This window comes from Pongo abelii, chromosome 2 (assembly GCF_028885655.2).
Source record: "Pongo abelii isolate AG06213 chromosome 2, NHGRI_mPonAbe1-v2.0_pri, whole genome shotgun sequence".
Classification (NCBI taxonomy): domain Eukaryota; kingdom Metazoa; phylum Chordata; class Mammalia; order Primates; family Hominidae; genus Pongo; species Pongo abelii.
Window position 1 is genome coordinate 193,279,118 of NC_085928.1, and position 22,969 is coordinate 193,302,086.

At 42.7% G+C, this 22,969-nt stretch overlaps 1 protein-coding gene across 2 annotated transcripts in view; it reads right to left on the reverse strand.

Moving 5' to 3' along the window:
• Window positions 1-22,969, reverse strand: part of MCF2L2 (MCF.2 cell line derived transforming sequence-like 2) — a 247,088-nt gene that overhangs the window by 98,741 nt on the left and 125,378 nt on the right. For both annotated transcript variants that reach the window (XM_009239585.4, XM_054553050.2), the window contains 4 exons: window positions 21,044-21,235; window positions 17,953-18,144; window positions 16,279-16,456; window positions 10,179-10,279 (listed from right to left, as the gene is read on the reverse strand). In XM_009239585.4, the coding sequence (XP_009237860.4) occupies window positions 10,179-10,279; window positions 16,279-16,456; window positions 17,953-18,144; window positions 21,044-21,235 (663 nt within the window). The remainder of the gene's footprint in view (window positions 1-10,178; window positions 10,280-16,278; window positions 16,457-17,952; window positions 18,145-21,043; window positions 21,236-22,969) is intronic.

Sequence of the window (22,969 nt, forward strand, 5' to 3'; positions counted from 1 at the left end):
TAGAGTCTTATTTCATAATAGCCTAGTGATGGAAAAATAACAATGATTCAGGAGTAGGTAATGGACCTTGTCATCTTTTACACTGAATGATGACATCTCCCTAATTTATAGATTTTGTCATACATGAGATGCCCTCAGGAGCTTGCAGAAATGCCTTGGCACGTTGCTCTGCTGACATGTGTCAGACGGTTGGTGTGGAGGTAGAGGGAGTCTCCTCTGCCAAGCAAGTCTAATGGAATATAACACTGGTGCCATTGAGGATGCAATGAGAAGGACCCACAGCAGATCCAGAGACTGCATTCATAAAAGCTGCACAGTATACCAATGTTTTATTAAGGTATAGACAGATTAGTTGTGTTCTAGCATAGTGGCTTTCAAAGCCTGACCACAACTCACAAGAAGTACATCATAACACATACACACACACACACACACACACACACACACATTTTTTCATTTACATCGTAACTGATGAGATATCTTTTATTTTTATTTAATTTTTTATTTCTTTTTTTTTTTTGAGATGAAAGGTGAATTGTAGCCAAGTACTTTTAGGAAATTTTAAAATTACACATTTTGAAAGCTCTAGGAGGAAGACAGCATATTCAAGTAAAAGCTTTCTTTTATTCAAATAGTAGACTAAAAAACTGACCATAGACTAACTCAGAAATTGCTGCCATATTTCTTAGTGAGGGATTCCTTATGAGCTCCATTGAATGATAAAAGGATACTCTTCCAAATCAGAGCAACAATCGTTTCTTGTGACACTGCATCCTTTTTCCCTTCCTTCACCCTGAATTGCCCCTAGGGTATACCTAGGAGAGGGAAGGCTGGCAGCCAGCTGCTGCTGTGAAAGGGAAGTCACTCACGGCCTGCCCTATCGGGATGCCAATCTGGCAAAACAGCCCCTCTCCCCTTATGGTCATTTTATCCTGAAGAAAAAGGGTGGCAAAAAGATGGCAAAAAAGATTGCTGATCACAGATCACTGTTACAAATATAACAATTGGCTGGGCATGGTGGCTCACGCCTGTATTCCCAGCACTCTGGGAGGCCAAGGCGAGCGGATCACAAGGTCAGGAGTTCAAGACCAGCCTGACCAATATGGTGAAAACCCGTCTCTACTAAAAATACAAAAATTAGCCGGGCATGATGGCGCGTTCCTGTAGTCCCAGCTACTCAGGAGGCTGGGTCAGGAGAGTCACTTGAACCCAGAGGTGGAGGTTGAGTGAACCAAGATTGTGCCACTGCACTCTAGCCTGGGCGACAGAGCAAGATTCCGTCTTCAAAAAAAAAAAAAAAAGGAGGGGGTGGCAATGAGGCAGGGAACTGCTCTGGGTCCAACTCCCCTCACATACCCCCAACCCCCATATCCACCCCACAAACCTCCACCTCCCCACTTCCAGCGTCTCTCCAGTTTCAAAGTGACGCCCTCCCCACTTCCAGCGTCTCTCCAGTTTCAAAGTGATGCCAACCAACACACAGGCTCTCTAGGAGCACCTTGAAAGGTAACTTCTTACATTTTCCCAACACACTTATAATCTAATTGTTCTTTCTCCCCTATATTTTGAAGAAATGCATGCTCTCAAAATTGAAAAAAACGCCTAGAGGAATTTTGTAAAAAAAATCATTTTTTTTTCAGTTTCTCCAAAGGACATATAAACCCTTTTTAAACTTATATTTTGAAAAGTCCCAATAGCTAATTTTCAATCGATTATTGAAATTGTTTTTTTTCTTCCCTAAAGGGGAGATACCAACCTTTGAACAAAATTAAATTAACTTTTCCCCAAAGTTAAATGATTTTACTTTGTGATTTTAGGAATGTGTAGAAAGCGATTTCAGTTCCAACTCTTTTAAAGCAAGGGTATCTGGGATGGGCGCGGTGGCTCACTCCTGTAATCCCAGCACTTTGGGAGGCCAAGGTGGGGCAGATCACCTGACGTCAGGAGTTTGAGATCAGCCTGGCCAACATGGAGAAACCCTGTCTCTACTAAAAACACAAAATTAGCTGGGTATAGTGGTGTGCGCCTGTACTCCCAGCTACTTGGGAGGCTGAGGCAGGAGAATCGCTTGAACCCAGGAGGCGGAGGTTGCAGTGAGCTGAGATCGCGCCACTGCACTCCAGCCTGGGCAACAGAATGAGACTCTGTCAAAACAAACAAACAAACAAGCAAACAAACAAACAAAAACAAGGGTATCTGGTAATTTAAGGTGAAAGTATTATTCACTATTATGATCAATTTTCTTAAAAACAGGAGCTATTAGGCCCAATTCTGAGGAGAGAAAAAAAGCAGATTTCAAGGGCCCGTGCCACCTTCTTTGTTTAAAGTATAAAGAATGATAATAAAGTGTTAAAGATTCAGCATTTTCTGGCATTGTAAATTTAATTAATTACGTAAATTAATTATGGAAATGAGATATAAAATGAAAAGATATGTCAAGTAAGAATCAATAATTATCAAAATGTTCTCTACCAAATGGGATGCAGGGGAGAAGAGTGACAAAAAGGAAAGGAAAAGGAAGGGAAGGAAATAAAGGCAAAGGCATTTGCCCACAGTCTCAGTCCAGGGTGTTCTACATGACGCAGCCCCAGAGTAAAAAATACTAGCCACAGGAATGAGTGGCTCTGTCTTCCTCTCCAGAACTGACGGGAAAAAGAGGGGAAACCTCACCTTTTTTTTTTTTTTTTTTTTTTTGGAAACTCACTGGGTTTTGACATAGAGAACAGGAAGAGAATCTACCCTAGCAGTACATTCACAGCTGGTTTGTCTGCCCTATTTGCTCCATCTCCCTGGCTCTTCCTAGCACTTTTTTTCCTACTTTCCATTTTAATTGCCTGAAAAAGCCACTTAAATATTCCTTTGGAAAACTGGGCAGTCTGTCCCCTTTTTAAAACCGCAACTATTTCCAGGAGAGTTAAAGGGCTTTCAGACTGCCCATCATTCATGCATTGTGGTGAACTAGCTCAGATTGCCTCTACCTTTAGTCCAGATCAGCTGCCTTGGGAGGGGGCTTCCTGGAGGAAAGGACGAGGAGAGGAAGGTTTTAGGACATTGTATAGACTGAAGGCCCTTTGGAGGGGAAAGGCAAGCTTGAGGAACAAGCCTCAGTGTTCCTGAGGCTTTGTGGAAATGAGAAATGAATAGAGAAAGATAAGAGACTGGATCCTAAATGCAATTTTGCCTATTTCAAAATTTTCACAGGGTCTTTTTTTTTTTTTTTTTTTTTAGACAAGGTCTTGCTGTGTCACCCAGGCTGAAGGGCAGTGGTGTGATCATAGCTTCCTGAAGCTTGCAGCCTCGAACTCCTGAGCCCAAGCGATCATCCTGCTTCAGCTTCCCAAAGAGCTGGGATTACAGGCATGAGCCACCACCCCCAGCCTCAGGGTCTTTTTAATCTAAGATCTTAGATTTCCCAGCTACTATTGTTAGTAATGAGTTCAATTTACTTACTGGTTAAATTGGCTTTTATAGTCTGGACTAATACTCTAAACGCTATTGGCAATAGTTTGTTTACAGGAAAAACATCTTCTTATAAAGCTGATTGCAAATGTTTTAACAAATTTGCAAATATGTATTTCTGTTTAAAATATCAGGAAGTGAGAAACATGTTATGTGATAACTCTTTCCGATTCCCAAACCAAGAAAATGTAAAGGAAGTAAGTGTGCCAAGGACACTGAATGGAAGCTGCCCATACATCTTGAATCTTCTGACTGTTTGGTTTCATCTGATTTTAAGCTCCATGGATAAATTTCATTGTAACAATTTTTATGTCTGTAAATCTTAACCCATAAATAAAATCACAAATCAGAAAGGTACTTTATTAGGCCAGTCTTTGTCCCAGCAAATTTAGTCCCAAAGCTAGTTTACAAATAATTGCCACACAGCTACAAGGCCAGTGGGTTGACTATCCTAGCATCAATGGTGTGGGCAGGGCTGCAGCCTCTGGGGTAGCATTAGCCCCACTGACAGAGGGTATAGGTGCTCTTACCAATCTATGAGACCACCCCCCTCAACCTGGACTCAACTGTCATAAGCCTTTACTTCTTACTGTTCCTCCTAAGTACTTCATCGGGCCAACAAATTCATCCCATGAGGAATCCAAGATGGAAACGTCAAAGCTGTCTTTGGTATCATGCTTCCTCCCCCTGCCTTCTCTGCAAGGCAGAGATCCCCTCCTTCATTCTACACATTTTCTCTGATAGTCGTGTTCTAGCCACTACGGAGAACGTTTCAGTCAATGGGTATGATTTCTTCTCATCTCTTTTTGCCATAGCTACTAGTAAGCTCTCACCACTGATGTCTCAGCTGACTGTGACAACTGCCAGCGGCTGGTCAGCCTGCCTGCCTTCATCTAACCTGCTCTTTACTGTCTACCAGAGTCAGCTTCGTAATACACAGGTGCCCTCCTCCTCCTGTCAACATTCTTCAACCAAAGCCTTACTAAACTGTCTCTCATCTACCTTCCCAGCATTCTTGAGCCATTCCCAGGATAGCCTAGGCCCTTTAGACCTCTGAGATGTTATACCCTTCCTCATTCTGGAATGCCCTTCTCTGTCTTACCCACCTTTCAGAGTTCTATTTATTCTTTTTTTTTTTTTTGAGATGGAGTCTCGCTCTGTCACCCAGGCTGGAAAGCAGTGGCGCCATCTTGGCTCACTGCAACCTCTGCCTCCCAGGTTCAAGCGATTCTCCTGCCTCAGCCTCCTGAGTAGCTGGGATTACAGGTGCCCGCCACCATGCCCAGCTAATTTTTGTATTTTTAGTAGAGATGGGGTTTCACCATGTTGGCCAGGCTGGTCTCAAACTCCTGACCTCAGGTGATCCACCTGCCTCAGCCTCCCAAAGTGCTGGGATTACAGGTGTGAGCCACCGCGCCCAGCCTTATTTATTCTTTAGAGTTGAATTCAAATGCCACCTCCTTTGAAAGCCATCCTTGATGTCCTTGTGAGGAATTGCTTTCTCTACCACATTATATATTCCTTTTACTGTAGAAACATCATTCTGCTTTATATTATAAATTATTAGAAATATGTTGTTTCCCCCATGAAAGTTTCAAGTTTCCTGAGTTTAGGCCTGATGATACAATCATTTTCATATGACCCACAGCAATTGCCTTAATATATATTAAATTGAGCTGAATAAGCCATGTACCCAGTTGAACCCACCAAATATTTTAGTGATGTCATTTCTTTATTGGTGAAAGAGCAAGGCCAACGGTGATCTTAATGTTATTCTCTCTTTTATCTTATTCAGCTCCCTCAACAAAAATGCATTCTCATAGCTTAATGTAATCACTACCTCACTCCTCTCAACTTTAGACCCTATACTAGCCTGAGAAATCCAGATCCAACTTAATGAGTTCTCCTTTATCCCAAGTCCTCATGGCCTATAAATGTAACCTCTAGGACAATGTTACAAAGAGTGAGATCTTTATACCACCTGCATTCTTGTCACCAAACGTGTAAGTTAAAAATTCAGATTCCGAGTGTGGTGACTCATGCCTGTAATCCCAGCACTTTGGGAGGCTGAGCCAGGTGGGTCACCTGAGGTCAGGAGTTCGAGACCAGCCTGGGCAACATGGTGAAACCCTGTCTCTACTAGAAATACAAAAATTAGCCAGGCATGGTGACAGGCGCCTGTAATCCCAGCTACTCTAGAGGCTAAGGCAGGAGAATCACTTGAACCTGGGAGGCGGAAGTTGCAGTGAGCTGAGATCACTCCATGGCACTCCAGCCTGGGTGACAAAGTGAGACTGTCTCCAAAAAAAAAAATTTAGATTCCAGGACCGGACCCTACACCTCCCTAATTAGAATCTCAGAGAGTGGGGCCCTGGGAATCTGCATAATTCATAAGCTTCTCAGAGCTGTGGTACACAAGAAACCATGAGAATCTTTGTTCTGGAAACTTCAGAGAACTTGGCTAAGGGCTACCCCAGGATTTGGTGGAGTCCCTGAATCTCCCATTAGCTCTGACACTGACTAGACTTCAAATATCACAGAAGGCAAGCATTGAAATGTGTTTATAGTTCATACAGTTTTCTTGCTGAGAATCAGAAATATTAATAAAACTTTTGGGAGTCAAAGTAATGAGAAGACAAGGAACTGAATTTGGCCCCTGACCTGTTATCATTTGGCAGCAAGGTACATATTCAACAATAGGATAATTCTGTATAAGCCTGAATCTGACCTTCTTTCATCTTCTTTTCGTCTTTCACACTGACCATTCTGTCTCTAAACACAGGATTAAATGAGGAACTAAAATTCACCAAGATCCTGCTAGGTGTCAGGTGCGGTGCTAGCTGCTTCCACACATTTCTCATTTAATCAGCCACCTGTGAAATTGCTATGATTTATCACCATTTGGCAGAAAAGGACATTTAGGGCACAAGAGATTAAATAAGCTGCTGGTTGGGTACATTAAGGATTAATAAATAATCAGATAGATAAGTTAGGTAGTTAAGTAAGCTGCCAGATTAGTAAACAGCTAGTTTCAAATCCCATCTCCAACATTTACTAGTTGTATGACCCTTGGGGAAACTCAACCTCTGAGTCTCATGGCACTGCTGATAAAATGGAAAATGTCATCCTCACAAGGTTCTGAGGACTAGAGATGGACTCAGGTACACACAGCACCCAGTACAATGTCTGGCCTTCAGCCAATGATAGCAACCCTTCACTCACCTCTCCATTCCCTTCCAGCCCCTGCATTCAAAAACTTTTCTTTATTTATTTTTTTTAATTTAGGAGGCTCTTTGCTCAGAATCCTGAAAAGGCTTCTGTTATTATTATTTTTTTTTTCATCTTCTGGGAGCACAGAATAGGCTTCTGCTCCTTTAAATAACTTTAACAGGCACCAAAGGAACACTGTTAGCTCTTTCTTAATTCTGTAGGTCCACATTTAGGAAAAAGAAATTGTCAGCCTCTGACTTATTTCCAGCTTACAAAAAGGCTGTGATGTTGGCAGCCCAGGGAAAGCAGTTCCCGTGAGTCATGCTTTCAGCTTTCAGCCAGTGAAGAACAGGAAATAGTCACATCACTATTGCCAACAAGCACAGCGAATCGCTTCCACCACACGGCTTTCCCAGATGACGTCAGTGAGCCAAGCACAGGGCATCACCCTTGCCACATGGCCCCGGAAGAGTCTCAGCTGCCCTGTCAAGTTTAGCTTCTCAAGCTCCCCAGAACCAGCATGGCAAGGATCACCCCGCCAGAAAAAGAAATGATTTCTCTGATCATGATCAAACCATGTCCTAATTTTAGTTGTAGGTGGTGCGTATCAGTGACTGTATTATAGATGGTTTTGGTTCACAGCTATTTTTTTTTTCTCTGTATATGTACTCTCAAGGGCAAAGGGGTGGCATTTATCACAACGTTATGATTCACTCTACTAGACTGGCTGTGTTTCATTTCATCTTTGAGTTCTAGATCTAAGGCCAAAAGGATGTCAGAATTGCCACCCAGAGTTAGATGCATGCTCTATGCATCCTGGTCATCTCTCTTGGACAGTGGCCACTAAACACAAGCTGCAATGATTATTGTTGATGTTAGTGAATTGATTTGTCCCCCTTTTAATAATCCATGACCCACACAGACATGAATCTAAACCTTTTTTTTGAACCTATCTTTTTCTTACTAGTTTTCTTACGTATTTTGCAATAACAATTTCCCTGGTTATAATACACAATGTGTGAAACACTAATTGCATTTATTGGTCCTAAATTCATTCCTAAGTCTAGGATTTGGGGATTTAGTGCACAAATCCACTTTCTTCCTGCTCATGTTGTTCATGACTTTATGGATTCTGCTTACATTTCCTCCCATAGCCTTGGTCTTTCCAAGCAGAAATCTGACCAGCCTCTGTTCCTACTCTGCTTCCTCCACCACCTTGACTGTTAACATATGCTGTTGTGGGAAAAGCTTTTCATTAAATACGCAAACAAATCAACAATAAGGAAGAAAACAACTGAAGCACAGAAGGATGATTGTAACATGGACTTGTGCTTGTTTAACAGTACCCATACTGTTTGGTGAGTTGCCTCAATAAAGAGGGAGATGGCAACTTAACAGGATGGGTTAGGAGTCTGAATTAAATAAACAACATGGCAAAAGAAGGAAGAAACCAAAAGCTGGGTGACCAGGGCTTCTTGGATTCTACTCAACACTTTCCACACCTACAGGCCTCTGATTCTATCCCCACCGCTGCTCCTACACTGTCTATGTTTCTCTTTTACAACAACAACAAAAAAATAGCACTTGTTCACTGTTCACAATTATTGAAATAAATCACTCTAATTTGGATTCCTTTATATATGAGAACTTCCACATGCTGAAAACTCCCGTAGCATCTTTATAGTGTGCAGATCATAAATATGTTGTCTGAAGACGGGCAAAGTAGGTCATAGAGATACAAACTGAGTTCACATCACACTGGGAGTCAATGGCAATAGCATATGAGCTCAGGGGCCAAATCTGAGCTCTGATCATGTGACACAGTCCTCACCTTCAGAGATGACATTCTCCCAGAAGTGCAGGGTGCAGAAATGGATAGGCTGATGTTCACTTTTGAAGAGGACCACAATGAAACCCTTTTAATATTACTTAATGATTCCGCAGATCTCCTGGGTGTTAAATCAGGTGAATCTATTTTTAAAAATTGCTATTTACTTTTTTAGGTGGCTGATCAAGACAGTATGAAATTTCATACAGTTTCCTAACTTGAGAAAACGTGGTGATGCAATTCCTCTAACCAGGAGGGATTTATGGACAGCGGTGGCTCCGTCCTAATCTGCCCTGAATACAGGATGACTAAACAAATTGGCAGACGGATGCAGCTTTCTCTCTCTCTAAGAAAAGTCTGCTGAGAACCCCCGTTCCCACTCTGTTTCTGCCTCCAAAAAGAAAAGCCTAAAACTCACTTTCTTCTGGACTCTTTCAAGGTCAGTGGAGTTCCCATGGGGTTCATATTCAGATACTTTGGGGATAGATGATGGATCATAAATGTTGCTGAAGTTCATTTGAGCCCATGGCCTCTGGTTTCAGAACCATTCAGCCAGTCAAATATTTAATTTTTAGTGAAGCAGGGGAAAGGGAACCCCTTCAGGGGTTGCTATGCAGCAACTTATATTCACAATTCACAATTAAATATACTTCAGTTTCTAAATATATGTTACTTTAAAATTATACAGTGCTTAGCAATTTTCAAACTTTCATTTCATGCTCAAAATATTTTCAGGAGGTAGCTGTTGTTATACCCATTTGTACAAGCAAGAAACTGAGGTTTCAAGAGGTTATGTTGCTTAAACCCGGATCTGCCTGATTCCAAACCTTATGCTTTTTTTAAACTTCTATTTTGAAATAATTATATTAAGTTACATGAGGTTGCAAAGAAATGGAAAGTCTCATGTCCCCTTTCTCCAAACCTCCTCCAATGTTAACATCTAAGAAACTGACACTGGCACAATCCACAGAGCCTATTCAGGGTTCACCAGTTATTCATACACTTGTGTGTGTGCACGTGTGTGTGCAGCTCTGTGAATTTTGTCATGCTCTTTTTTTTTGAGACGTAGTTTCGCTCTGTTGCCCAGGCTGGAGTACAGTGGCACAATCTCGGCTCACTGTAACCTCCACCTTCCAGTTTCAAGCGATTTTCCTGCCTCAGCCTCCCAAGTAGCTGGGATTACAGGCATCCGCCACCATGCCCATCTAATTTTTGTATTTTTAGTAGAGACGAGGTTTCATCATGCTGGCCAGGCTGGTCTCGAACTCCTGACCTCGTGATCTTCCCACCTCGGCCTCCCAAAGTGCTGGGATTAAAGGCGTGAACCACCACGCCCGGCCTGTCATGCTCTTTTTATACGTCAACCATACACTGTTCTACCAATTTTAAATATGAAGTCAGATTACAGAAATAAATAAAATGATTTTTCTTTTACTACAACAGTATCTACCAATAATTACATACATGACCAAATAGCTTTCACTTCTAGCTGCCATTAAGAAGAAAGAAAAGGATGAAAAGAAAAAAAAATCCTATAAACCCCAGTTCTTGAAAGCATTAGTCTGTGCTATGTGCCTTAGGTACAGATTAAGGAAACACAATTTGTTGATTTATTGATAATTGTGACAGCAATCTTCCCTCTTGTCAGGAAGTTCTATAAGTAAAATAAAGGTAATTTTACCTTGACTTCAAATTTAGTCTCATCATCTTCCTTTCCCCGGGAGTTCAAGTCTGTCTCCGTATAAGGTTCCTCAGACGTTCTCAGAGGATGAGCTAGAGGGACTAAGAAAACCTGCCATTAATTTGGTTATTTGACATATAAATTGTAACTCAGTGCACTTTGTCTGACTTGGACAAATAGCTGGACCATGTCAATGTGGTTAACCATAACAGCTCAGTTGAGCTGCTGCGTTGATTTCCTAGGGGGTGGATGAAATTGGAGGTGAAGGAGAGACACAGAAAAGAAATAGAATCCTTGACTCCAGGGACTTGACATTTCAGCAGAAGAGAAAAAAGTCACAGCCAGCACCACATGAAACATCAAACTACAACAAATCTGTACATATAGTAATGTGGTAAAGAATAGTAGATTTTCTGTCATTCCCATTTTTAAGGCCCAGCTAAAAGGTCACTTTTGGCTGGGTTTGGTGGCTCACACCTGTAATCCCAGCACTTTGGGAGGCTGAGGCGCGCAGATCACCTGAGGTCAGGAGTTCGAGACCAGCCTGGCCAACATGGTGAAATCCCGTCTCTATTAAAAATACAAAAATTATCCAGGCACAGTGACAAGTGCCTGTAATCCTAGTTACTTGGGAGGCTGAGGCAGGAGAATCACTTGAACCCGGGAGGCGGAGGTTGTGGTGAGCTGAGATTGCGCCACTGCACTCCAGCCTGGGCAACAGAGCTAGACTCCATCTCAAACAAACAAACAAACAAACAAACAAAAAGGCCACTTTCCTCATGAAGTCTTCCATATTACAAACTTTATGGATTCTTTTATGCACTGCTGCTTTGTCATGCATCATGTGCACAACATAATGTTGCACTTGATGTTGTTCTTGGATTCAAAGACTAAATTCTAGGTACTACATTGTATTGAATATATTTTCCATTATAAAGGTAATTAATTTTTGCTTATTACAGAAAATCTGAAAAACACTAAAATCTTAACATTGAAGCACAATCACTTAGTATATTTCCTTACAGTCTTCTTTCCAATGCTCTCCCTCTTTTTACACACATACATGTACACACACAATCATACTATGATTGTATTGTAAGAGGATGGCCATGCCTGCTGCTCTTGCTCTTTTCTCTCGGTCATTCTCTCTCCCTTCTCCCCACCTGGGAAATATCCTTTCTTCAAGCTCCATGGCCATTTGGTAGTAAAATTGGGACTTGGAGAGGAGAAGCCCTGGTTAGGCCTCAAGGCTTCCTAACCCACCTTACCAGCTTTACCAAGCATTGAGGGTGATGGCCACAAGGCTAATAGATAAGAGGTACTTTGAATTCTTATTTGTCACAGTCACCACCCTTGTATATGCTGGTCCCTTGGGAAACTCACAGGAGACGTGATTAATCCCAGGAAAGATTTGAGCATTTCTTTTTTTTTTTTTTGAGACGGAGTCTCGCTCTGTCACCAGGCTGGAGTGCAGTGGTGTGATCTCAGCTCACTGCAACCTCCGCCTCCCAGGTTCAAGCGATTCTTCTGCCTCAGCCTCCCAAGTAGCTGGGACTACAGGTGCACACCACCATACCCAGCTAATTTTTGTATTTTTAGTAGCGACGGAGTTTTATCACGTTGGCCAGGATGGTCTTACTCTCTTGACCTCATGATCTGCCTGCCTCGGCCTCCCAAAGTGCTGGGATTACAGGCGTGAGCCACCGCGCCCAGCCAATTTTAGCATTTGTAGGTCCCAAGACCAAAATGCCATTCATCGAACGCCACCAATATATCACCCTGATTCTTAGCTATGGCAGACTTGATGGAGGTTGACCATCTGATCTCCAGAGGCCCCTCCCAACCCTTCCATTCTGTGAGCCAACTGGAAGCAGCTTGGGCTTTCTATGGGTTTTTCATAGATGTTATGTTGAAAATCGTAGAAAAGTACACTGCTACCCCAGGTTATACATATGACCATTAATGCTGCTTTGTAATAACAGACAATCCTTTGGGCTCCTCCCTCTCTGTGGGATCTCTATAAAGTGAGTGATTCCAGGCACAATAACTAGATGCTAGAAATGCATGCACTATAATTAGTGACACCATGACTGAGAAGCGCCTGTCCTTGACACTGTAAGTAGAGTGAAGCAGTGAAAGGTGGGGCCACAGAAGCCACACTGCCAGTGTTCAAACCTTGCTCTTCCATGCACGAGACAAACATGATTACAGTCACCTCTGTACCTTACCTTTTTCATCTGTAAAGTAGGGAAAAATGAGAAATCCCATAGTAAAGGGCTGTGATGAGGCTTTAATGAGTTCATTTGTGAAGAATGTAGATCATATACAATGCATAATACATTTTAGCTATTATAGCCACATGGCACTAAAAAGTTTTTTCACGTTCCTTATGAACTTCAGAGGTGTTAAAAGCTGTAGCCAAGGCATCCAGCTAACAAGAGTCAGAGCTGAAATTCCAGCTCTTAAGCCCCTCCACCCATCTTCTTTACACTGTGAAATACAATTGCTTATCTTGGCACAGACTCAGTTACTAAGGAATCAGACAAAAATGTTTGAAAATCCTTTTAGTGACTTGCTAGAGTCCACACTCAGTAGATACTTGCCAAAAACAAAAGTGCAGGATTGTTCTGCAAAATGAGCTAGTTGTTTGACTTAGGTCAATGACAACCTGTTCAGACTTGACAAAGACCTATTTATTCTGGGAAGGAGTGTTATCTATTATGAAATCTTGTATTTGAAAAGTCGAGAAACAAATCTGTAATTCCCGCTTTATTTACTTGAAACAAACATATGTACCTGGAAACAATGAATGAGGCCAAATCATAGATGTGAACATAGTTTAGCTTGAGGAAAGATGAAAGGTCAAGAGAACCAAGTTCTGTTTCCAATCATCTAAGAAGGATGTCTCTGTGTATGTTTGGGTATGTCTGTGGTATGTGTATGCAAGTGTGTTAGAGTGTATACATGGATGCGTGTGTGTGTGTGTTTGCAGATAAAAATTCAGGAAAGAAATACACTAAATGTTATCAAGGCTTACTTCTAAAAAGTAGGATACATGGTGGAAGACAAGGGAATGTAAATTGTACTAAATGGAGAATTACCAAAACACCCCACAATTTTCAGATAAACAAAAACTGAAAGAATTTATTGCTAACAGGCCAGGCACGGTGGCTCACAACTGTAATTCCAGCTCTTAGGGAGGCAGAGGCGGGAGGATAGCTTGAGCCCAGGAGTTTGAAACCTGCCCGGACAATATAGCGAGACCCCGTTCTCCACAAAAAGGAAAAAATAAAGACAAGAAAAGAATTTGTTGCTAGTAGACTCCCCAACAATAAATACTAACAGAAGCTCTTTATTCCAAAGAGAAATGACACAAGATAGTAACTCAAATCTATAATAAGGAATGAAGAACCCCAGAAATGGTGAATAAGGGGGTATGTATACACACACACACACACTTATGTATTTCTCTTAATTTGATATATGACTATTTAAAGCAAAAATTATAATACCGTAGTGGGGGATTAACATATATAGATGTAATATTTATGATAAGAATAGCACAGAGGATGGATGGGGAGCATATGGAAGTATGATGTTATAGATTTCCTATATTTTGCATAGAATGGTATGAAACTAACTCAACAGATCATGACAAGTTAAGGATGCATATGGTAATCCCTAGTCTGGGTAAAAAAACAGTGCAAAGAGATATGATAACAAGCCAATAGAGGAATTAAAACAAAATATTAAAAAATATTTACTAACCCAAAAGAAGGCAGGAAAGAAGGAAAAGAGGAATAAAAAGCACAAGAGACATATAGGATAACAAAATAGGAACTCTAAATCCAACTATATCAATAATGATGATGGATGTAAACATAAAAATCTAATCACTCCAATTACAAGGCAGAGGTCACAGTGTATAAAAAGGCAAGACCCAACTATATGCTGCCTACAACAAATATACTTTAAATACAAAGACAGAAGAATAGAAAACAGAAAAAGAATATGTTCTGCAAACACTAAGCATGAGAAACTGTGACAATATCGCACAAGATAGACTTTAAGAGTATTTCTAGAGGTAAGGAGGGAAGGAGAGACATTTCATAATTATAAAAGGGCTAATATATCTGAAAGACATAAAAACCATGAATATGTATGTGCTTAATGACAGAGCTCCACAACACATGACACAAACAACTGACATGTACATCCTGCCCAAGGGCAGTTTATTCCAAGGATGTACAGTTGTTTTAACATTTGAAAACAAATCATTGTAATTTACCATATTAACAAATAAAGAAGAAAAACCATATCATTATCTCAATATATGGACCAAATAAGCATTTGAAAAACTCAATAATCATTCATGATAAAAACTCTCCAAAAAAATAGAAATAGAAGGGAATTCCCTCAATCTGATAAAAGACATTTGTGGAAAACCTATAGCTTACATCATACTTAAAGATGAAACTTGAACTCTTTTCCTAATTTTGGGAAAACACACAGATGTCTGCTCTCACCATTTCTATTTGACATTGTAGTAGAGGTCCCAGTCATTATAATATGACAAGAAAAAAAGTATAAAGATTGAAACAGAAAAAAGTAAAAGCATCCCTATTCACAGATGATAGGATTATATTTCTATATAGAAATCTATTCCTATTCTTAGTTATATATGGTAAATTCCATTCATTACAGGGTTAAAAAAATGTGAAATGCCTAAGGCCTTTATACTCAAAACGACTGCATTGTTGAGAGAAATTAAAGATGACCTAAAAAACATAAGTTATAACATATTCAGGAATTGGAAAAGTCAATATTGGTACGATAATAGTTCTCTCCAAATTAGCTCATATATCCAGTGTAATCCCCATCATAATCCCAGCAGAAATTGAAAGGCGATTCTAAAATTTATAGAACAATGAAAAGGACCTAAAATAGCCAAAACAACCTTGAAAAAGAACAATGTTGGAACATTGCATGACTTGATCTTAAAGGCTAACTAATAAGCTATAGTAATCAGGACCATGTGGGATTGACATAAGAACTTACCTATTTTTTAAATCTTTGCTCAAAGAACCAATTTTACTACTCCATTGCTAATAAAACGTGGGCCTTTTAAAGGTCCTAAATGGGGTCTATTTTATGCTGTTTTTATTATGTTGTTATTATTATGATGCATTTGTTGTTCTTGTTGTTCTTGTTGTTGAGACAGAGTTTTGCTCTTGTGGCCCAGGCTGGAGCGCAATGGCGTAATCTCTGCTCACTGCAACCTCTGCCTCCCAGGTTCAAGCAATTCTCCTGCCTCAGCCTCCTGAGTAGCTGGGATTACAGGCACCCACCACCATGCCCAGCTAATTTATTTATATATATATCTATATATATATGTGTGTGTGTGTGTGTATATATATATATATATTTTTTTTTTTTTTTTTTGAGTCGGAGTCTCGCTCTGTCACCCAGGATGGAGTGCAGTGGCGCCATCTCTGCTCACTGCAAGCTCTGCCTCCCGGGTTCACGCCATTCTCCTGAGTGAACTCCTCAGCCTCCCGAGTAGCTGGGACTACAGGACTACAGTAGTTGGGACTATTACTATATTTTTAGTATAGATGGGGTTTCACCGTGTTAGCTAGGATGGTCTCGATCTCCTGACCTCGTGATCTGCCCACCTCAGGCTCCCAAAGTGCCAGGATTACAGGTGTGAGCCACCGTGCCCAGCCTAATTTTTATATTTTTAGTAGAAACGGGGGTTTCACTATGTTGGCCAGGCTGGTCTCGAATTCCTGACCTCAGATAATCCACCCGCCACGGCCTCCCAAAGTGCTGGGATTACAGGCGTGAGCCGCCGCACCCGGCCTTTATGATGCATTTTTATTATTCCTTCAGTAGATTGTGTGTTTCTCCTTGCATCCAGGCACTTGGTGTTATCTAAGTGTTTAAGTCTTCCATGTCCACACTATGCCATATCTGTAATCTGTTTTAAATAGTATCTGTTAAAACAGTGACCATTATCCATCGTAGACAACCAGTCTCAGTCCTCATGGTGCTGATGAAACCCAAAAGCCACAAAGCTTCTTTTCCTCAAATAACCTACCCAAGGTGGAGGGCTGGCTGGTTTTCGATGACATCCATTTTGGTGAAGACTCAGGATGTGGGGCCACAGGTTGCACTGGACGAGTCTGTTTGGCTGCCAGTTTCATCAGACTCACTTGCCTCTTGTGAAATATTTCCTGGACATCATCCAGCCTCTGCAAAACTTTCTGGGCTTTGGCCTGCAGTAACAAAAGCAAATCATCATGAACAGGCTTCTCTGTATATAGCCTGAGGACACGAAGCATTCCCTTTCTCCCACCTTCCCCAACTCCCCCCATCCCTACCTCCCTCAGGTGACCCCCTCTGGGCATCACTATGCAAGTCGCTGCAGGTCCTGCCATGCTCCAGAATTATGCATCTAAGGATTAGCCTCTCCTACTTGAGACCCTTGAGGACAATGACTATATCCTTTCACTATGGCATCTCCAGTGCCTGGAACACCCTGGCACAGGAGTTGGAGACCAGCCTGGTCAACATGGTGAAATCCCGTCTCTACTAAAAATACAAAAATTAGCAGGGTGTGGTGGCTGGTGCCTGTGATCCCAGCTATTCGGGAAGCTGAGGCAGGAGAATCGCTTGAACCCAGGAGGCAGAGGTTGCAGTGCGCCGAGATCATGCCACTGCAGTCCAGCCTGGGTGATAGAGCAAGACTCCGTCTCAGAAATAAACAAACAAACAAACAATTAGAATACAATGTGGTTTGTGTCACGTTAGACAGAGCAAAGACTTTTGGCCTGAGTCCATGGATGGACTTCAGGGCATTCCCCAGAATTACACAAACAGACAGGCTGGATATAATCTGTTCCTCCACTGCATCTTCTCTTCCCTTCTTTGTGCCCAGGAAGCTGACTAAAAGAAGCTCCTAAAACAGAGGTGCAGACAAGGTGATGTGGCTCTCAGAGGAAGGTGTGCTACCTACAACCCTGCTGGCTTCATGGAAGAATGTGCTTCTCAAATGCAAATCCAATCAAGTTATCCCCCTGCTTAAATCCAAACTCGCTCATGTGGCCCGCAAAGCCTACCTTGCCTGCCTCTCTCTAACCTCACCCAAAACACGCTTCCGTTGCTCTCTAGGTTCCAGCACCCTGACCTTTTGGTCTGCACTGTGCCAGGCTCCCTCCAGCCCTGAAGCCTTTGCACATGCTGTTCCTCCTGTCTGGAAAGCCTCTCCCATCTTGTCTATTCATTCTCTAGGCTTTAGCTCAAGTGACTCTTCCCGAGAGCCTTCTCTGACCCCAGTCCAGGTCAAGTTCCTCTGTCACATGCCTGACCCTGAATCCCTCCTTGACAGCACTTTTATCAGCTTGTAACATATTTTTGTGTGATTATTTTGTTAATGTCAGCCTCTCCCACGAAACTGTAAGATCAGTGAGGGACGGAAGCATGCCTATTTCTAATCATCATGGTATCCTCAACACTCAGCACAGCATGTGGTACATCAGGAATACTCATAAGCATTAACAGAGAAATGACTGATTTGAGTCAGACGAAGGGTCAGTATGCCAGGACGTTCAGGCCGAGAGTCTAAGAGGCCGCCGGAGGGCTTCGGAACCGGTGAGCCCACTCAATTCAGCCTGCTCAGTACCCTGTGTGTACTTCATCAGGAAGAAGGTACAGTCCCTCCCTCCCCTATCCGTTTCCCAACCACAGGATCAAAATAACCCGGAAGCATTACCTTTGCATCGAGGGTGAGCAGCAACTCAAACTCGTTGTAAAACTCCTTGGGGCTGAGCAACGGGTACTCCTTGACTGTGCCCAGGAATGTCGCAATGTCGTTCAAAGCGATGTCAACCCCTTCTCGAGACTGGCACTTGTCTACAGCTTGGGAAGCCAAGAGGTAGATTCCTGCCTCACACCATTGGCTGACCTTTTGGAAAGAAACAGTGCCCTGTGCACTTCACCTGACCACAACTCAGAGCCACCATAATCCTCAGCAGGTCTGAGCTTGTAAGGTGTCTACAAGGATTCCGAGAAAATGGGAAATTGTCATGGGACGGCATAAAGTTTAAGGGGTCTAACCACTGTAAATTACACTATGAGGTGCACAAACCCAAACCAATTTATACCTGTCCACTTCTCAGGGAAGTCACTTGGTCAGCAAAATGAGTCTCTTCCACTAACAGTAATTGCTACATCTCCAGGAGGAGACAGCTAAATATATATTTAATTTGAGACAGAGTTTCACTCTGTCACCCAGGCTGGAGTGCAGTAGTGCGATTATGGCTTAATGCAGCCTGGAGAGGTCTACCCCAGGCTCAGGTGATTCTTCCACCTTAGCCTCCTGAGTAGCTGGGACTACAAATGCGTGCCACCACACCAGGCTAATTTTTCCTTCCTTCCTTCCCTCCTTCCTCCTTTCCTTCCTTCCTTCCTCCCTCCCTCCCTCCCTCCCTCCCTCCCTCCCTTCCTTCCTCTTTCTCTCTCTCTCTCTCTTTCTTTCTTTCCTTTTTTTGAGACAGGTTTTGGCCATGTTGCCCAGGCTGCTCTCGAACTCCTGGGCTCAAGCAATCCTCCCACCTCAGCCTCCCAAAGTGCTGGGATTACAGGTGTCAGGCACTGCACCCACCCAGCCTTATAGCTAAATATCTCTTAGGCTGGTCTAACCATAGAGAAATGTAATCAATGGCTTCTGGGGTTTACCTGCTAGTCCGCCCTTCTTGCATCCAAATTGGTTACCAGAACACAGGGTGATTAATAAGACATTAGACCTGGCCCTTACATTTCCTGGGAGAAGGGCATGTCCCTTTTAACAAAAACACAACTTGCCGCTTTGGATTCCCAGGTGATCCCTATTTGCATTTACTGGCATTTGTCTTTCCTAAGGAAGCAAGAATGCAAAGCTTTGTAACTCAGCACAGCAATACTCAAGAGTTTCTGGATGCTGGGAGGACATTAGATAGGTGATGAATTCTAATTATTCAATTTTTTAAAAAGACTCATTTTCTTTGCTCTTTTGAACTCCACTGAGACACTTGAACAGAAAGACAGGGAGCGCTTATGCTACCTGCAGAGTTATATGAAAATAAGCTTCCAGTGCCAATACCTCTGCATTTCCATTTACCATGTGACCGGAAAAGCAATATAAAATAACTATACAGAGAAAAAAGATCAAAATGCAACACTCCAAAGTGGTTGTCTTTCTAAGTGGGAAAATAATAGGCAACTTAAATTTTTGTCTTTTTTTTTATTTACAGTGAATATGTACCACATTTAGAGTAATAAAAAATCATAAAGATATTTCAGAATTAATAATTACCATTATGTAGAGATGGGGGATAGTGGGATATGTACGTGCCCATGAGTAACCTTTTTCTTCCTACATTTTTGGATTTCCACAATAATATGAACTCATGCTTTGATATATGCTGTGAAAACTTTCTCTTTACACATCATGCCTAGATCTGCAAAAAACATTAGGCTGGGATTTTCTGTAGAGTTACTATGGCTACTTGCTTTCTCTCTCTGTCTCCCTCTCTCTTTCTCATACACACATGCGCACGCGCACACACACGTGCACGTGCACGCGCGCACACACACACACACACACACACCAGGCTTATTATCTCTGGAGCAAAAATGGAGTTGGGAAAACAGCAGCTGATCCCGCAGCAAGCTCAGCACACAGAGCATGCTGCGCACCAGCCCCTTCGGAGCTACTTGCTTCTGAAACAACTATATTTCATTGACATTAAAATCCCCTTAGCAATGGGATGAGGTAAGCAGCCCGGGTGGGTGCCCCCTGCCATGCAAGAGGAATAGCTGTGGGGATGGAGCATGCTGACTCATTGCCATCAGCCACATGCTGCCTGGGACCAGCTGACAGGGAAGACTCCAGAAACCGCTGCTCCTGCTGACTGGGAACATACCCTAGAGGTCACCTCCAAAGGGCACCAGGGTCTGCACACCCCTCTCCCTGTGGGCCCCTGGCATGCGCCCTTGCTATCTATCCTGTGAAGCCTTGGTGTGGAATCTGGCAGGCCTGACTTCAATTCTGGCTTCCCCTGTGTGCACCATGTGTGGTCTTGGGCAGTCACTTACCCCAGGGTTTCTTGGTGTCATCCCTGCACCACCTGCACCAGAATCATTTGGGCACTTTACTAAAATACTAGTTCCTGGGCAGTATTCCAGACCTACTGACGCTGAGTCTCCAGGGTGGTGCATAAGGGAATCTGCCATATAACAGCTCACTAGGTGATTCTCGTGTGCTACATTTTGAGACCCAGCAGAGTATCAGTTTCTGCCTCTGCACAATGAGGCCATTAATACCTTCCTCAGAGGTTGTCTTGAGGATTATAAATAGATGACATAATTATGTTCCTGGTAGAAATAGAGTAGGTGCTCGATACATGGTAGGGAGTATAGAATGGTCATTATTACTTAAGCTTCTCCAAAAAGAGTCAAAACCCTTTGCCTTTATATGAGGGAAGCACTCTGCAAATATAGTGCTTGGTTCTCTGTACACCTGAAAGGGAATCAAGAAGTGTTCCCACAGGGCCAGGCCAAAACACACTCTTAAAGTCTGGCTCCACACAGATAGAAATGGGCTTTAGTTAACTTTAATGGGATGTGGTGGGATGGCCAGAGCACTTTTTACCTTCAGTACCTCTACAACCTAGGATCTGCAGTTTTTAATGCCTCTTGAACATCTTTTCATATAAAGCACTCGAGCCTCTCAGCAATCATGCAAGGAAGGGAGGACAAGTATGATGGAAGCTTCTTCACAGAAAATCTTGCAGACATCATGTTCTTGGCTGTGTTTTGCTCACCTTGTCCAGTTGTCTATGAAACTCTAAGGACTTTCCTAAAATGTCCCATTTTTTCTTGTTTCCATTGATGAAATCGTCACAGAGGTGCCTGAGCTCCACACACCGGGGCCTGATGGCATCTGCTGCATAATGGTGGCTTTGGATGAGCCGGTCCCCAATCAGTGCCAGCAGCTGGGCCTTTTCCAGGGGCTCCTGCAAAGTGAACATCCACAGCCAGGCAACAGAAGTCAGGGCATCATGAGGCTGAGAGCTGCCTGGTATTGTGTGCTCCAAGCCTGGAGGGAGGCTGTGGAGATGCTAACCCAGGATGAAGGCTGGAGAACCTGAGAAAGCTCTGAATGGTTCCAGGCCCAGGAAGTTGAGCCTGGCCCAGAGTTGTCCACACGCTGAACAACAGCAGTCATTCATTCAAATACCTGTTGACTTCTGGGCTAGACATGGAGGATATAGTGTTAACAAGCCCAAAATTTTCAGATTAATGGAGAATTCAGATATCAACTAAATTACACAAATCGTTAAATTATTACAATTGCAATAAACTCTAGGGCAGAAAAGCATGGAGTGCACATAATAAGAGATTTTGAATACCCCTATTAACTAAAGGAACAAGAAGAGGGACTGACACCTGTCCTTGAGGAGAGTGGGGGGTGAGCTGAAGTTGAGACACTGGTGAAAATTGGATATGGACAACTCAAAGGTGGTCATGACACTTAAGAAATATGCTTGTCTAGGCTGGGCATGGTGGCTCACACCTGTAATGCCAGCACTTTGGGAGGCCGAGGTGTGCGGATCACCTGAGGTCAGGAGTTTGAGACGAGCCTGACCAACATGGAAAACCCCCATCTCTACTAAATACAAAAATTAGACGGGCGTGGTAGTAGGTGTCTGTAATCCCAACTACTCAGGAGGCTGAGGCAGGAGAATCGCTTGAACCTGGGAGGCGGAGATTGCAGTGAATTGAGATTGCGCCACTGCACTCCAGCCTGGGTGACAGAGCAAGACTCCATCTCAAAAAAAAAAAAAAAAAAAAAGAAAGAAATATGCTTGTCTAAACCCTTTCCCAAAGCCTGTAAGGGCCCTGTCTACACTGACCCTGTCTGCTCAATCACATTTCCTACCTCTTTCTGCATGACGCTTCGCTCTAACCACACATGCCAAGTTTTCCTGTTTGTTTAAGCATTCCTTCATTCATCTTTCTCCTATTATTGAGAACCTACTATTTGCCAAACACTGTCACAGGTGCTGGGGGTTCATTGGTAAAAGAAAGCAGGCAAAAATCCCCACCTCATGAAATGAAGCTTACATTTTAATAGGAGACAGTAGCAATGAACAATTGCATGTGTAGATTACATGGTATCTTAGACAGTGACGAGTGCTGGAGCTAGTATTTTAAATCGGATGGTGAGACGGTCTCCCTGAGAAGGAGTACTCAAGCTATGCAGAAAAGACTTCACATAGAAAGCCTGAGACTAGGCCGGGTTGTGGTGGCTCACGCCTGTAATCCTAGCACTTTGGGAGGCTGAGTGGATTGCCTGAGCTCAGGAGTTTGAGATCAGCCTGGGCAACACAGGGAAACCCCATCTCTACTAAAATAAAAAAAATTAGCCAGGCAAGGCAGCATGCGCCAATAGTCCCAGCTACTCTGGAAGCTGAGGCAGGAGAATTGCTTGAACCTGGGAGGCGGAGGTTGCAGTGAGCCAAGATCATGCCACTGCACTCCAGCCTGGGCGACAGAGCTAGGCTCCGTCTCCCAAAAAAAAAAAAAAGAAAAAAGAAAAAAGAAAGCCTGAGACTACAGCCTTAGAAAGACCCAATTTTAAGATTGGCCCTTTGTTGGCATCTAGGAACTTAGATTTTGGGAAGGTTCCCTCCATTCCCTGATGTGAATAGTTCACAATGCCTGAGCTGTTTGTGCAAATAGTATGG